General features: G+C 44.9%; 1 protein-coding gene across 4 annotated transcripts in view; it reads left to right on the top strand.

Moving 5' to 3' along the window:
• NCAM1 (neural cell adhesion molecule 1) overlaps positions 1-15,805 on the top strand; it is a 445,571-nt gene extending 429,766 nt beyond the window's left edge. For 2 of the 4 annotated variants that reach the window (XM_072611083.1, XM_072611082.1), the window contains exons 16-19: positions 9,546-9,753; positions 10,371-10,487; positions 11,839-12,636; positions 14,038-15,805. In XM_072611083.1, the coding sequence (XP_072467184.1) occupies positions 9,546-9,753; positions 10,371-10,487; positions 11,839-12,636; positions 14,038-14,158 (1,244 nt within the window). In that variant the 3' untranslated portion in view covers positions 14,159-15,805. The remainder of the gene's footprint in view (positions 1-9,545; positions 9,754-10,370; positions 10,488-11,838; positions 12,637-14,037) is intronic. The other 2 variants (XM_072611085.1, XM_072611084.1) reach the window with 1 other exon arrangement.
• Positions 15,806-16,027: the final 222 nt, after the last annotated feature.

Raw genomic sequence — 16,027 nt, 5'->3', positions numbered from 1 at the left:
GAGGAACCCTGACTGTAAGACCCCCTCAGCCCAAGTTTGATAATCACATATGCACAGATTAGTAGCCAGCCAGCCTTTCCTGAGCAAACCCATACTATTCGAGCTGCCTTTAAGCACAGCCACTCCAGTGAGTTGTTTTGTTTTGTTTTTTATTTCTAATGTTCTCTCACAGAGTAGTATCCCAGGGAATGAGTCCACCTTGGCCCTCCCTTCTGCTGGGAAGTGCTTTCTCCCAACAGGCTGGGGAGAAGGCAGTGGACAAGGCAAGTGATGCTTGTGTGTTAAACTGTAGAAATGAACCCCTTAAAGGGAGGCTTGTTCAGTTTTCTCAGCACTTTTGATTAATAAAATTCCCCCAATGTGGCCAACCCCCATGTGTTTGTTTAGCTCATCTCTAAATATCTCCATGTGAGAACATGGATTATTATTCAGAGGGAAGACAGACTTGCAGAAAGAAATGTAAAAAGATACCAAGCCTGAAGTCAAGGGTGTGTTGGAGCTAACTCGTACCAAATAGCAAGACAAGACCTGATGATTAAATTATCAGTGTGAGCATTTACACATCAGAAATCAATGAATGCTGTAAAACAGGGCTTGGTTTACTGTTTTGTTGATTGTCCAGACTTAGCAAAGTCATGGAGAAAATGTTGAAAATGCAGATTAAACTTTAAAAGTGTGTCTTAATTTGGGACAGCTGCTTATTAAACATTTACCAGCACACCTCTGCCTGTTTGCAGTACAAATTCATGTTTGCAGAAACAGATGTGCACATGGAAGTGCCCACACACCAATTACTGCTGGGTCACCCCTACTCATGGGTGCTGTTTGCAGACGTGTGCAGGCACATGTTCACTATCCCTTCAGACAGTTAGGAACTGCTTAATCCACATGGATTTCATCATGTTATAGGCCAACAACAAACCTAAAATCATCTCCATAGATGCATGTGCTGAGTCTTGGGAGTGAGGTGATAGTTGCACATAATCCAGAGATACCTTACAGAAGGGAAAGAAAGAGTCATTTCTTCTATTATGAGCATGGAGGGAGATGTTCATTTCAAAATCAGTTGACTGCTTGGCTGTGGGAGTTATGTGTGTAACTGTTTCTCCAGGTACCTCTGACAGTAGAGATCCTTTGGTTCATTTAAGTAAATTAAGTGTTGGGAGGAGAACTTAGCCTCCATCGCCCCCACCCCAGTTCCTCAGGATTCCCCTGGAGCCAGGCAGAACCTTGTCTGAAATGACTTCAGGGTTAAGCCTATTCAAACCAGCATATGTAATCTCACTGGAACCCTCTACCAGAAGCTGTCATCATTAGAGCACATTCAGCACATCCCTCCAACATATATACCCACCTTGGTGAAGGCTCTAGCTTCCCCACACTTGCACACCTGCCACCCATCCTGCAAGGAGTCCTCAGGACCACTGTCTCCCAGGGAACCCTGTAGAAATGGGTGCTTTCCTTCTGGCTATGCAGCCCCTGCCTTTGCTTTCTGTAGAGGGCTGAATACATTGAGCAAACCCCAAGCCCCCCATGCTCACTCTTGGAATATTTATACAGTAGGTTTGGATCACGTTTTTCTACTAACAAGAAATGCTAATGTTGATGTGTAGATAATCAGCGAGGCCTTTATAAAGTTTACACCTTTGCATTATTAAAAAGAAATAATAATTCATGTGAACCGCCCAGTGTGTTTTGAGTTTATTTTGGAACTGTGTCTTCTGGAGAGTTTCATTAGTTCCCTGGTCCTCTTCATGTATAACTGATTTCCTAGATCACGGGCTAATACAAAGATTATTGTTTAAATTAAACCTGTTTTGTAACCTAGGTGAAGCTCTGGCCAAAGGGACAGCCAATAAAACACTCTCATTGATGGTTAGTATGAACCAGTGGTTTCCTGGGCCTCCTCCAGTTTGCGATGGGAAAGAATTTTTTTTAAATGCCTTTGCAACATTGGGAAGGTGTCAGAGCAAAAATTCCTGGCAATCCAGAAGACCAAATTTCAAAACTTCTTAGACCATTTTCCCACCATGATGGAAGTCTAACAGAATAATATTTCTTACAGGGAAATCTAAGATGGCAAACCAAGCCTTCTTCTTCACTGTTACTGACTCTTCCATTCTAGCCCTGCAGGTCAGTCAGTATAATTTCCATTCAAAGTCCCAAAGGAAAGTAGTCAGATTAGCAGAAGGAATCTATGATGGAGCCAAAACAGGAACTCCCAGGTTCCAGGCTTTTGGCTGAAGCCATTCTGCCTGTGTTGGAAGAGGCTGGGACCATGGTTCATAGCCCTCCATCCAGTTGCTAACCTTCATGTCCTGAACAGTTAGTAGGGAATTCATAAAAGGAAATATTCTTTAGGTTCCCCTAATGCTTAGATCTCACAAAGGTTCATGAAGTCATACTTGGAAGGGGAGACCACAGGGAGGTGGGTATAGTATTTTCAACCTTTTAGAAGATCTTACATAGTCCAAGCTTTCTTCTACCTGGTATTCGTAGGCTCAATATCCTCACAAGATCCTGAACATTGGGTGTTTCATCTGCAGCCTGATGCTTTCTATACCTAGATCTTCTCATTGCCAGACCTTCACAGGTGCTCTCCCCCCCCCCCCCCCCCCCCCCCCCCCCCCCCCCCCCCCGGCCAGAGGAGCTTAGCACCTCCTTTAAAAGGCCAGACTTAGTGCATTCAATTCAAGTGGCATCTTCTGTTTTCACAGTCTGTGCCCCTAATCCATCTGTGGCCAGTTCTATCTCTGTGGGCCTCACTTCAGAAAAAAAGAACGGTTCTTATTAAGAGGAGCACATATCTGAGGGTTGAGCTTCACACAGCAGAAACAATTACTCTTCATCATAGTGTACTCTTGGGGACAGAAGAGGCCCCCAACCCTCGCCTTGGGCTGCAGTCTCAAGCCCAGAAATCAGGGAAGATCAGGAGGCAGCATTGGAAACCCTTTGGGACTTGGAAAACAATTGTCAGAGACAGGACTTTTGGAACAAGTCAGTCAATTGATAAAAATTTATTAAGCCCTATGTGCCAGGCACTGAGCTAAGTACTGCAGATACAAAAAGAGGTGAAAGACAGTCCCTGCCTTCAAGAAGCTTACAGTCTAATGGGAAAAACACTGTAAACAAATACATGCAAAGCAAGGTCTATACGAGATAAATAGGAATTAAGAGGGAAGGCACTAGAATTGAAAGGGTCAGAGGTAGGCTTCCTGGAGAATGTAGGGTTTTAGTTGGAACTTAAAGGAAGCCAGGGAAGTCAGTGGGCAAATTTGAGTGGGGGAGAGCGTCCCTAGCATAGAGGAATAGTCAGAGAAATTGCCCAAAGCTGAGAGATAGGAGACCTGTATCAATGGATGAAAGAGTATGTGGCAGGGATTAAGGTATAGGAAGACTGGAAATGTAGAAGGGGGCTAGGTTTTAAAAGGGCTTTGGACACCAGGCAGAACCTACTGGAATTTATTGAGTAGGAGGTAACATGATTGGATTTGTGCTTTAGGAAAAAAATCACTTGATTGACTACATAGAGTCACGATTGACAGAGGAGAGGTATGAAGTAGATAGACCCACCAGCAGGCTATTGCAATAGTCATGGTATGAGGTGATGAGGGCCTGTGCCTGAGTGAGTGGGGGCAGTGTCAGAAAAGAGAAGGGGGCATATTTGAGAGAGATTGCAAAGGTGAAATCAACAGGCCTTGGCAACAGATTGAATATGAAAGAGTAAGAGATGGTGAGGAGCCCAGGATAATTCCTAGGTTGACAGCCTGAGGGAATGGGAAGATGGTGTTGCTCCATACAGAACAGGAAAGGAAGGAGTTGGGGAGAGTATAGGAGGGAAAACAGTGAGTTCTGCTTTGGACATATTGAGTTAAAGATGTATATGGACATCTAGTTTGAGATGTCTGAAAGGCATTTGCAGATGCAAGACTGGAGGAAGGCATATAGCTTGGGGAAGGAAAACTAGATTTGAGAGTTGTCAGCATAGAGAAAGTAATTAAATTCATGAATGCTGATGAGATCACCAAATGAAATATTATAGAGAGAAAAGAGAAGAGAAGAGGACTCAGGACAGAGTCTTGTGGGAGACCTATGATTAGAGGACACAACCTGGACAGTAAAGGAGACAGAGAAGGAGCCATCAGATAGGTAGGAAGAAAACCAGGCGAGAACGGACTGGTGTCCTGAACGAGAGTATCAAAGAGGAGAGAGTAATCGACAGTGTCAAAGGCTGTGGAGAGGTCAAGGAGAATAAGGACTAAGAAAAGACCATTGGAACTGGCAGCTAAAAGGTCATTGGTAAGAGCTGTTGCAGTTGAATGTTAAGTTTGGAAGTTAGATTGTAGGGGGTTAATAAGAGGAGAGGAGAAAGTGGAGACACCCATTATTATAGGTGGCCTTTTGGGGGATTTTGGCTACAAAGGGTAGAAGGGAAATAGGATGGTAATTAATAGGAATTAAAAGAACAATTGAGGTGGGGTTTTTTTTTGAATAGGGAAGACAGAGTCATATTTGTGGGCAGTAGGGAATGAATCAGTAGACAGTGAAAGGTTTAAAGTAAGTATAACAATGGGGATGACAGGAGTGAGGGGAGGGGCAGTATCTTGGAGGAGATGAGAAGGGAGCACTTGAACAAAAGAGGGATTAGCCTTGATAAGGAGTAAGACCACCTCATTATGTGAGTCAGGGGTGAAGGAGGAGATAGTGACCGAAGGTATCCAAGTAATAGGAGATGAGAAAGAGGGGAGAAGAGGGAGCTCATAGCAAATGACTTCAAAATTTGTTTTGGTAAAATATAAGGCAAGATTATCAGCTGAGCAGGCCAGGGGAGAGGAATCCACAGGAGATGTGACGAGGGATGAAAAGGATGAAGAGCGACTGTGGAGAGTGGGATAGTGAGTTAACATAGCAGTGTTGCCTAGCACCAGTGAGGGCCCATTTTAGGTTGTATGCCATAACTTTGTAGTAGACGCAGTCAGAATGGTTTTGTGATTTTCACCATCTTTATTCAGCAGCACATGTGTAGGAAGAAAGGCAGTGAATGGTGGGAATGATCCAAGGCTGAAGCTTGGCAGGACATAATCCGTGGTATGATAAGTGGGCTGGGGATCTAAGACAACAGGACAGTATAGAATTGAATTGGTTCACCAAGGGGTCAGAATAGAGAAAAGAAGATGTAGGGGAGATAGCTTGGGAGAGAATTGAAGGTTCAAGGGATGGAGGTCACAGTATAGATTAAGAGTAGGGTTTTGTAATGGAAAGCAGAACGAAAGGTGAAAAGCCAATAGATTATGGTTGAATAAAGGGATTTCAGAATTCTTGAATATGGAGATGGTAGATTTGTAGGTGATAACAAGAGCAAAGGTATGACCATCTTTGTGTGTGACTGAGGTAGGTTGGAGGAGGAGCTCATGGGAAGTAAGTTGAAGAACTGAGTGGCTAGGGTGTCTGCAGGAGAGTTTATGTATGTTGAAGTTCCTTGTATGAGGACACTAGTTAGGGAAGAGAAAAAAATTGGAACCGCCTACTGAACTCAAAGAAGAGGAATGATATGAGGGGTCTGTTAACAAGAGTTACCCAAAATTGTGTAGCTTTTTTTCTTTAATATTGAAAGGCAGTATAGTGTAGTGAATAGAGAGTTGGCCTCAAAGCCAGGAATTCCCAGGTTCAAGTCCTGTCCCTTACGCATACTGCCTGTGTGGCCCTGGACAAGTCTTGAGCTCTCAGTGCTCTGGGCCAGAGTTGTCTAACATGGACCAGCAACACTCTCTAGTTTGGCCTGACCAGATTAATATGTAATTGGAAAATATCTAACAAAATATATAAACATACGGTAAAACATAGCATTAAAGTTCAAATCTAAGTCAATATGCAGCTTTTAGGGATCCTTAAGCAGGGTTTAGTGACTCCTGTTTCTATTTCAGTTTAATATTACTGCTCTGGATCATAAGCTACAGAGAAGCTGCTGACCTGCATCGGTAGAATTATCTCATCCAGGAGTGCCTTATAATTAGTGAGATTACAAGTCTGGTCTCTTTTTCAATATCAACAGGGAAATTCCCTTCCAAGTAGCCATCCTATCAGAGACTGACCTCGGGGGGCCATTACACATGGGATGTGAATGGCATTTAGTATTTCAGAATATAACTTTTCAAATAATCTCTTTTCAAAGCTACACTACCCAGTTAAAATGGTGTTCATTTCTGAGTTTTAAAACTGGTGGTTGGTTCAAGCAAATGCAGAAGATAGACATCTTCTCCTTACCTCCCCAACAACTGTATGGGGGGAGAAAAAGGAAAATAAAAGACACCAACCCCTCACCTGCCAAAGTAGCTTATATTTACCTTCCTCTAAAATGATGTTTGTATTGGTGTTTGGCATCTGGGACTAATGTTGGCACTGGGTGGTTGGCAGTAACAGCAGCCAGTCACTTAGAACTCCATGCCCTAAGTGCCCCCTGCTAATGAAAAAATGGCCCAAGCTCAGGGGCATTAGCACATACAGAGGACCATCCCAGGGCCTACCTAAGTGCCAATGAGCTCCTTCATTCTCTTATTCAGACCACGAATGCAGTTGAGAATAAATGAGAAAAAAAGGACATAGAAGAAACAACTGCAAATATTCTTAACACTGCCAAAAAAGTATCTTCAGCAGTAAGTGTTAAAGAGAGTAAAAAGCCAGGAATGCCCTCATCTATATCAAGAGTCATAAGAAGTGTGAACAGCTGCACTCCTGACCCTGGGGGTCCAGTGCATGGGATGATCATAACTGAATCCACAAAGACCCTGAAAGGGTCTTTAATCAGTCTTTCTCTGGCATGGAAGGGGAAAGGGTGGGGATGTATGTTGTGGGGGCGTATCTTAAGAACTAGGGTAGATAGGGAAAATTCAAGGGAAGAGAAAAAAACATCTGGAAGTAAAGGGAAAGGCAGGCTTCACTATTGTGCCCAGCAGAAAGTCCAGTGATCCCAGATGTATTTCCAAAGACCACACATATTTGCCTACAGCTGTGAGGTTAAGAGGCAAGTTGTATCGGGAGGTCCCCTTGACCAAAGAGTCTCACCAGTAAACCTGAGAGATATTTCTAGGGAAATGGGATTGTTGCTCATATACAAGTTAAATTTGGGGGCTGAGAGAAAGTAATGTGACTGTCCACAGATAAACCACTTGCAGAGGCAGAGTGGAGGAGTCTGCTGTGAACTGAATAGTCCCCACAGGAACTCTGACTACATTAAAAGGGGAAGATACATGGCCCCACCTCTGGTGCCAAGTACCATGGGCTATGGGTTCATTTCATTATCCTATGTGATGGATGGCTGGAACACTGCTGGGCATGTTGGCACAGGTCTGAGGAGGTATAATGGGCTGGGGATGTTGATTGAGGCAGGGGCCATGGCAATATTTGCACCTGTTAGGCAACTCCTGACCTGTGCCTGGCCTCACTCTCACCTTCAAGGAGTAGGCTTGACCTGGGCAGGTATCTTCAGATATGTGAAGGGATGTCAAATGAAAGAGGATTTTAAAAATGTAGGCCCTGTGGGAAGAAAGAAATCATGGGTGGCAGGGAGAGAGGCAGATTTCAGTTTCATTTCAGGAATTACAATTAGAGTTATCCAAAAAGAAAATGGGCCGATTTAGGAGATAATGGGTTCCCCATCATTCAAAATCTTCACACAGAGTTATAGAGGGAATGGATTCCTTCAGATACCAGTTTGAATGGATGTACTCTGAGTAAATTTCCAGTTCTTATATTCTTTGAAGCTATGGATTAGTGGGGACAAGGAAGGAAAGTTTGTAACCACAATCTTTCCAGAAATTTTTTCCCTTCTTAGAAAGTATTTTCTACTTCTCTGAATTCTGTCATCCTCTTCTACCATCAACATTTATTCAGTCAATTTATAAGGTCTGCATCCATTCCCCAAATAGGGTTAGGTTGAAATTGGGCGTGATAGCCAGGCTTTCCCAGGTACCTGAAATACTGACATTGTCAAAATGATTGAGGTGAGGAAGTCAGGAGAGAGATGACCACAGAGGTAACTGATGGGGATTTCTCTGTTGACACCTAAGAGACCAAAGAGTTTGGAATTCAATACACCAGGCATTCATTAAGCACTTAATATATGCAGAGAAACACCAGCTAGGTATTGGGGACACAAAAGCAAAAACAGAAGTCCTAATTCTGAAGGTTTTCTTTCTCCTGGAGTTTTGTTTTCTATAGCATGTACAAAAATAAGCAAACATACATACATATATATATATCTCAAATGATATATTCCTGCCTCTGACACTATGTGACACTCCCTGGGCAAGTCCCTCCACCTTCAAGGGCCTCAGTCACCTCCCTAATACTGTACATTGCAGAGCAAGTATTAGTCTAGTTGGAAAGAGAAAAGGCTCCCTAGGTGCTCCCTACACTGATGAAGTTAATGGGTCTAGTCAGAAATAAAATAGAAGAATGATACAAAGTAATTTAAAGAGGTAACAACTGGGGTGATAAAAGGCAGATTGTAGGAGATGGGATTTGATCTGTACTTTTAAGGGATTGCAAAGGAGGGAGATGAATGCAACGTAGTATGAAAAGCCTTTGGGAAGCAGACTCTTTGGAGGTAAGCCTAGCCAAATCTAGGAGTGCCTGAGAATGAATGAGGTGCTTGAGTGAGGGTTCATCCACCGAGGCATGTGTATTTTGTCTGATGGGGGCATATGCTTCCATCTGTGTGTGAGCATGTTCACTTTCACTGGAATCTGAGCCAAGCCAAGCCTGAGTTCACAAATGGTGAGTATTCACAGAACCCTCACTGCCTCTCCCCCTGTCCCTCAAACCCTCAGAGCCTGAGACCTTGGAAACCTAGGGTTTGGAGAAGCTACTGCTACTGTATCCTATGAGCTTTTCCTAAACAGGAGAAGAAAGGACACATTATTGTGAGACCTAGTTATACTCAAGGTATTGAATGGCATCCATGGGAAGAAGTCTTAAAGAAACGCCTCCTGTGGCCCTCCCCAGACTCCACCTTCTACACTCCATATACCCACAGGGTGAACAAGGAGATGCCTCGGGGATTAAGCCAACAGGCTCAATGTTATGCCCACAGGTACACAGTCCAGCCTTAGGCTACTGAGTTGTGGTAGAGTAAGAAAGGGCTCTCTCTGAAGGTTTATAGATAGAACAGTCCCTCTGATTTTAACCAAAGATAACAGTGGGATAAGTTGAGTAAGATTGGTTGGTGAAAACAGAACAAATGAGGAGATATGAATTTTGATCCCAGCTCTACTCCCAAACATCTGGGCCCCACTGAATCTGAGCTTTGTCCTTGTGAAATAAGGTCGTGCCATTCTGACCTCCCTCCCACCTGATAAGAGGAGGTCATAATGTCTAACTAACACCTAGTAGAGGGTAAAGGTACCACTGGAGGTTGTCATCCCATATTTATCACACGGACCCTACCAGGACTGTTTTTCAGGGTTGGGGGCCATCTGGCTTTCACCATCCATTAACCATCAGTCATTATTTTTTTTCTTTTTCCACCTCTTGATTGGTATCTCAAGCCAATGGCAGTCCCACCACCAGCCTGGGCACCGGTGCCATTGTGGGTATCCTCATTGTTATATTTGTCCTCCTCTTGGTGGCTGTGGACATCACCTGCTACTTCCTGAACAAGTGTGGCTTGCTCATGTGCATTGCTGTCAACCTGTGTGGAAAAGCTGGCCCTGGAGCCAAAGGAAAGGACATGGAGGAAGGCAAAGCTGCATTCTCGTGAGTACCCACACCTGCCCTGGCACAGGGCTCTGGCTTAGCAAGGGCTTTCCTTCAACTGAGAACAGATTGTGCACCTTCTCCTGGCCTCAGCTTTTCCTCTGTGGAAAGTGGAGTGAATAAGGCCTGTTCCAGACCCATCTTGGAATATTAAAATGGAAATAACCTTCCTCATTTATCAGATGAGGTAAGTGAGCCCCAGAGAAGTTAAGTGATGCCTAAGGTCATACATACATACATGGCAAGTCTACCCTACTCTGAGGAAGAGGCATAAGGACAAAAGATTGTAGAGGAAGGAGTGCATAGCTTTTGCCTGTCATGGCTATTTAGCACATGTCTCTAAGGTCTGCAGAGACTGAATCTCTTTTCAAGTAGCAGAAACTCCATACTTCCCCTCCACCCAGAAAGTTAGAAAGGTTCATTGGACTAGACTGGGGGCAAAGAAAGAGAGAAATTGGAATCCCACTAGCCCATTTTCAGAATGTCTTTATGTAATTCACCTAGCTAGGAGAGAAACTCAGTTCCCTCTAGCTTTAACTAGTATCTGGATCAAAATCTTCTCACCCATGCCTTAGTGCTGGGTGCCTTGGAATCTAGCAGGCAATCTCTTTCTACAGGAAGGATGAGTCCAAAGAGCCTATAGTAGAGGTACGGACAGAAGAGGAGCGGACCCCAAACCATGATGGAGGGAAGCACACAGAGCCAAATGAGACCACACCACTGACAGAACCAGAGTATGTGGGCTGGGGACCTGGGCTGGGGAACATGGGTGGGGTCTAGGATTCTAACACAGGGTCACAAATCTTCCTGATTGCCTGCTCTTCACCCATCCCCAACAATAACTCCTCAGCACACTAGAAACAGCAATTCTCACTAGGTTGGAAATTAAATCCTTTTAATTTCAAGAGCAATTGGGTTGAGAAACCACCTAACCAGACTTAAATGTGACCCCCTGATTCTCCTTAGCAACCTAGGGAGAGTGACCTCTCAGAAAATGTGAGAAGGTTAACTCAGAAGATTAGCAGCAGGATGCTCTGGATGGGGAGGGAGAGCTGGTTTGCCAGCAGCTGCCCAATGAAGAACCAGAGGCACCCCTCCATTGTTGCACCAATCCATCAAACATTCATTGAGCACCTGCTGGGTTGGGTGCATTGTCCCAGGCCCTGGAGATACAATCAAAAATGAGATAATCCCTACCTTCAAGGAACTTACATTCTATTGGTGGAGACAACAAGCAAATGAACAAGTATATGTGAAAATTAATACAGGGTAATTTGGTATGGGAAGGCATTTCTGTCAAAGGTAAGGCTTGATCAGAATCTTGAAGGAAATTCTACCTGCTTTTCTGGACTAAGATAGTTGGAGGCCCCATCCCATCCTAGAGGAATGAACGCTCAAGATGCTAATACATGTGGCCACTTGGTGGATATTTGGGATACCATGAGGCTAAGTGGAATTTGGTTTTAAGGGTTGGAATACTGTCGGTGCCATGGGCCATTTAGGGGTTTTCCTGGTTTACTTGGATGCCAATATCTGACTGCGTCTGATTTTTTATTTGCAATCAATAAATAGAGGTATCTGATGTGCTGCTGTGCTCCCTTCTCCCTGTCTTCCCCTCCCCTATTCCCAACCAGATCCATACTCACTGTGGTAAACCTTGCTGTCAGGGCTTCCCCTGCCTTGTCTAGTAGCTTGAGGAGTATTCTTAGGGTTATGAGTATCAAAGAAAATCCATCCACCTCATGAGCCAATTCCAGATGTAGAAAGTAGCACGAGGTGGCCTAGCCTACTTGAGTAGGAGCCTGGCAGGATTAGATGAAAAGAAGAGGGAAAAAGAGATGGCTTGTACTCCTAGGAAGGGGAACATAGGGCCCGTTGGCACCTGCCACCTGTCGTCTCTTTCTTGTTTTTCTCCCACCCCACGGGGGGTGTGCTTCCTTTCTCCTTGTTTCCGTGTGTGCGTTTGTATAACCGCATGCCCTACCACTCTTGTCCCTCTCTCCTGGCTTTGGCTCTGCTCTGCCTGCTCTTTGTCACGTCTCGGCTTCATTGTCTGTTCTCTTCTACTTCCTGTCCTCCCCACAGGCTACCAGCTGATACCACAGCCACTGTCGAGGACATGCTGCCTTCTGTCACCACCATCACCACTAACTCTGACACTATCACCGAAACTTTTGCCACTGCTCAGAACAGCCCCACCAGTGAGACCACAACCCTGACTTCTAGCATTGCCCCTCCAGCCACTGCCATTCCGGATTCCAATTCAGTGCCAGCTGGCCAGGCCACTCCCTCTAAGGGCCCAGGAGTGTCTGCCTCCTCCCCACCAGCAGCAGCAGCCCCCAAAGTTGCCCCCCTTGTTGATCTGAGTGACACCCCGACCTCAGCTCCTGCAGCTAATAATTTGTCTTCTAGTGTTCTGGCCACCCAGGGGGCTGTCCTCAGCCCCAGCGCCCCCACCAATGTGGTAGAGGCCTCCAAGGCTCCTCCTGGGAATAAGGCAGTCCCAGCTCCAACCCCTCCCAATTCCACTAGTCCCCTGGCTGCTGTCTCAGAGCCCCCGGAGGCCAAACAGGAGCCGGCGGCCACCAAAGGCCCAGACCCGGAGCCTGCTGCGCCCAGCACGGTGAAGAGCCCAACTGAGGCAGCCACAACCCTCCCTAGCCCGAAGAGTGACGCTGCCTCCATCAACACTGCAAAACCCGCCCAGGGCGAGGACTTTAAAATGGACGAAGGGACCTTCAAGACCCCAGAGATTGACCTTGCAAAGGATGTCTTTGCAGCCCTGGGCTCTGCTGCTCCCGCCCCTGCAGCCAGTGGGCAAGCTCCTGAGCTCGCTCCTTCCCCTGCAGACAGCTCTGTGTCGCCTGCACCAACAAAGACCGAGTATGGCCTCTCTTAATCTGCTGTCGATTATAACCTGTGGTGTTGTGCGTTGGTGCTGTACTGTGTCCTCCTTGTTAGATGTGCCTTCCCACTAACCTTGGTGTTTTCTCAGTTCATTCGGGGAGGAGGGGAGAAGGAAATAGTTAGCTAGCTCATAGAGGACTGATTGAGGCAAAAGGTCTGGAGAAAAGAGAACGAGAGGCCCCAGAGAGCAACCACTTGATCTCTAATTAGGGCACATTAATTATGCTTCATCTTTAAATTTTTGGAAGTAGCTTATCTTTTTTCCTGAATGGGTAAGAGATACCCTGGCAAGAAGGTTCCAAATTCTTTTCTACCCTCTGGGGAAGCAGAACAAGGTGCTCTGACAGGTCAGCCAGGGCCCTAGCAGGCAAGGAGAGATTATCATCTCCTGGGTAGCCAACAAGAAGCTACACTTATAAAAGGGAAAAGGCCAAGAAAGATTCAGATATCTCCATTTTTCCCCAAGAGCCTAATCTCATCACTGTCAGGCCGAGCTCTTCCTGAGCCAGATTGAGGCTGCCAAGAGCTGGGCTATTGTGCACCAGGGAGAGCTGTTTTCCCCACATGCAGCTTAAGTGCTGGATAGTTGGTCAAGCTTAGACTGTAATACAATCCTGCTCTCCCCCCTGCTCCTTGTGCCTATGAGATCTCCTGAGGTCTACAAACTTCCTGCCTCATGTATCTCCTTTGCCTTGGAGATGGGGAGCATGGGAACTTTCATTCCCCCCACCTTAGCCCTTGGAGAGGTCCCTTGGTGAGCAGCTAAGTGTTGTGAGTGCAGGGTGCAGTTGTGAGCCCTGCAACCCAGTTCATATGAACTCAACATCTTAGTGAACAGGAACCAAACAGCCCTGTGCACTCATGCCACACCAGGTCAACTTGGGGCCTGTGGATGGGGCCCTCCCAGGAACACACAGCAGCACCACAGGTGCCAAGTGGCCCAGGAAAGCCCTCAAACAAGGTCCTTACCCAGAGATACAAGGGTATTTTCTCAAGGGTGGGAAGGTCATCATAGCATTATTAACTGTGCTAGAATTCCTGGCAAACATAGTGTCATCAGGTCAGTTCATTTTGAATACCCAGCCCTTCCTTCCTACATGGGGGTTTGGGGCTAGGAATTATTGCACCATCACCAGCCCTAGGTCTTGGGGTTGGCAGCTGTTTAGGACCAGATAAACAGTCTAAGAAATGGACTGCATTTGCCCCCCTTTTCACCTATCCCTTCTGAAGAAAGAACCCTTGGCGTTAAGCTTAGGGCCTCAGCAGGATAGGGGCCAGTCCTCACACTGGAACTTCCAAGGAAGGCCTGGCTGCCTGCTAATGGGGTCAAGGGCTGCCTAAACATCCACTGACCAGTTCTATTTTAACTTTCTGCAGGAAAGCCCCCGTAGAAGGAAAGTCTGCACCCCAGGAGACAGAAACCCAGCCAGCTCCAGCAGAAGTCAAGACGGTCCCCAACGAAGCCACACAAACAAATGGAAGTGAGAGCAAAGCGTGATCAGTGATGGGAAATTAAAAAGCAAACATCAAATTAAAAAAGTGACAGAACCACTTCCCCGGAACATTTCTAGCATCACACGTGCACACATACACGCACACACACACACTCACACACACACTCACACATACACTTACACACACATCTCATTCCTCTAGTGTCTTTTGCCTTTAAAAACAAAAATCAAAAAATCAGACAAATAAGTAAACAAATTGGGATCTCCTTTTTGTAGGTTTGTTAAAAGGATCCTTTTGTTGTGCACTCACTTGTAAGGAAATTTAAAAGAAAAAAAAAGGTTGAGCCCACAGCCAAACTAGGACGCTCCGTTCCCTGAAATCATTAACAGAAACAGTCAAACAGACAACAAAAACCCCACCGAGTTAAGAATCTAGGAAGCTCAGAACAAATCTAGGTTTAGGAAGACAATACTTTGCTTTCTCGGATTTAGCGCCCGAGCAGCTTCAGAGAAGTACTTTCTTCAGGCACGATGACTAACCGAATGAACAAAGTCCACAATTTATTTTTATACTTTTCAGTCGAGTTTGAACTATGTAAAGCCTCATAAATAAGTTATAATTTCTGTTCACTTTGTATTTGTTCAGTATGCAAAGTGTGTCACCCTTTCTAGCTGAATTCAGTTCCCACGTAGACTCGTTTTGTAGGAAGAATGCCAAATTGCAGCTTCTGGGGGTAGATTTCAATTTGCAGTATTCAGACTTGTTTTCTTTTCTTTCTTTTTTTTTCTTTTTTCTTTTTTTTTTTTTGCCAACTTTATTTTCCAGTGTTTACAAATCAAGAAATGTTTAACTTTGGTTTGCGTTTTAATGTCCACGTAAAATAGCTACCTTTTTTTAAAAAAAAAACAAACATATTGGATACAGTCTAGAGGTAGTAAGTTCTTCGCACACTTGCTTGACACAGGGAGACTTTTCAAAATCTGAATGTAGAGAGTAGCTGTTCCCCACTTATTTTATTTTCTTCCTCTACCTTTGACTAACCTGGGTAAAAACCAGATTTTCTCTGGCTCTTTGCTTTTGGTTTTGGGGGGGGGGGGGCCAAGCTGCTTGCTGATTACCCACTAGCCACATCCAAGAGGCAGACTTTGCTTTTCCAGGCATTCTGGCACTTTCCTTGGATGACTCTCCCTAGGTTTTGCTAAGTAAGACGGAGATTGTACAGTTGGGGCTGGTCTTGGCAAACACATTTTAACCCCAACCATCCCCCCCCTTTTTTTTTTTAGAAAGCCAAATGAAAAGGTATATGCAAACAATTACTTTTTAGCCCATAAATCTAGATTTGAGCGGAAGAGCGTGTGTGCTTCAGGGAATTGGTGTCTTTTTTTGGAAATCTGTCGAAGTAAAGCAACATCGGCCTTCTGTTCACTTGGACAGCACCTGTGAGATCTGCTGTCCTGATTCATAATACAACTCTCCTGGATTAGCAACTGAGTGGGGGTGGGGGGACATACAGAAACTTTAAAAGGGGGTGGGAGGGGAGAAGGGTAAGACCAGCCCTTTGTATAGAAATTTTTCTTTTTTTTTTTTTCTCATTCTACTTTAGAACTGCAAGCTTGTGCACTGTGGATGCGTGAATATTTTAGTGTGAAACGTGTTTTTGTCATAGTATTGAAATAAAACTTCAACATAGTTTGGTTGTGGAAGGTGTAGAAGATAGTTGAGAAAATTATTCAGGAAATAAAATAACTCTTAAAAGGAACAGAAGCCTTTAAACAAAGAAAATTAAATAATAATGATGATGGTGATTATAAGTAAACAAAAACCAATACTCCGGCATGCATTCCTTTCCTAAGGTATGATAAGGGAAGAGGTTAGGGTGGTGAGACTGTCATCTGAGCCCGTTCCATGAAAG

Source organism: Notamacropus eugenii, chromosome 5 (assembly GCF_028372415.1).
Source record: "Notamacropus eugenii isolate mMacEug1 chromosome 5, mMacEug1.pri_v2, whole genome shotgun sequence".
Classification (NCBI taxonomy): domain Eukaryota; kingdom Metazoa; phylum Chordata; class Mammalia; order Diprotodontia; family Macropodidae; genus Notamacropus; species Notamacropus eugenii.
This window is presented reverse-complemented; position numbering and strand designations above follow the sequence as displayed.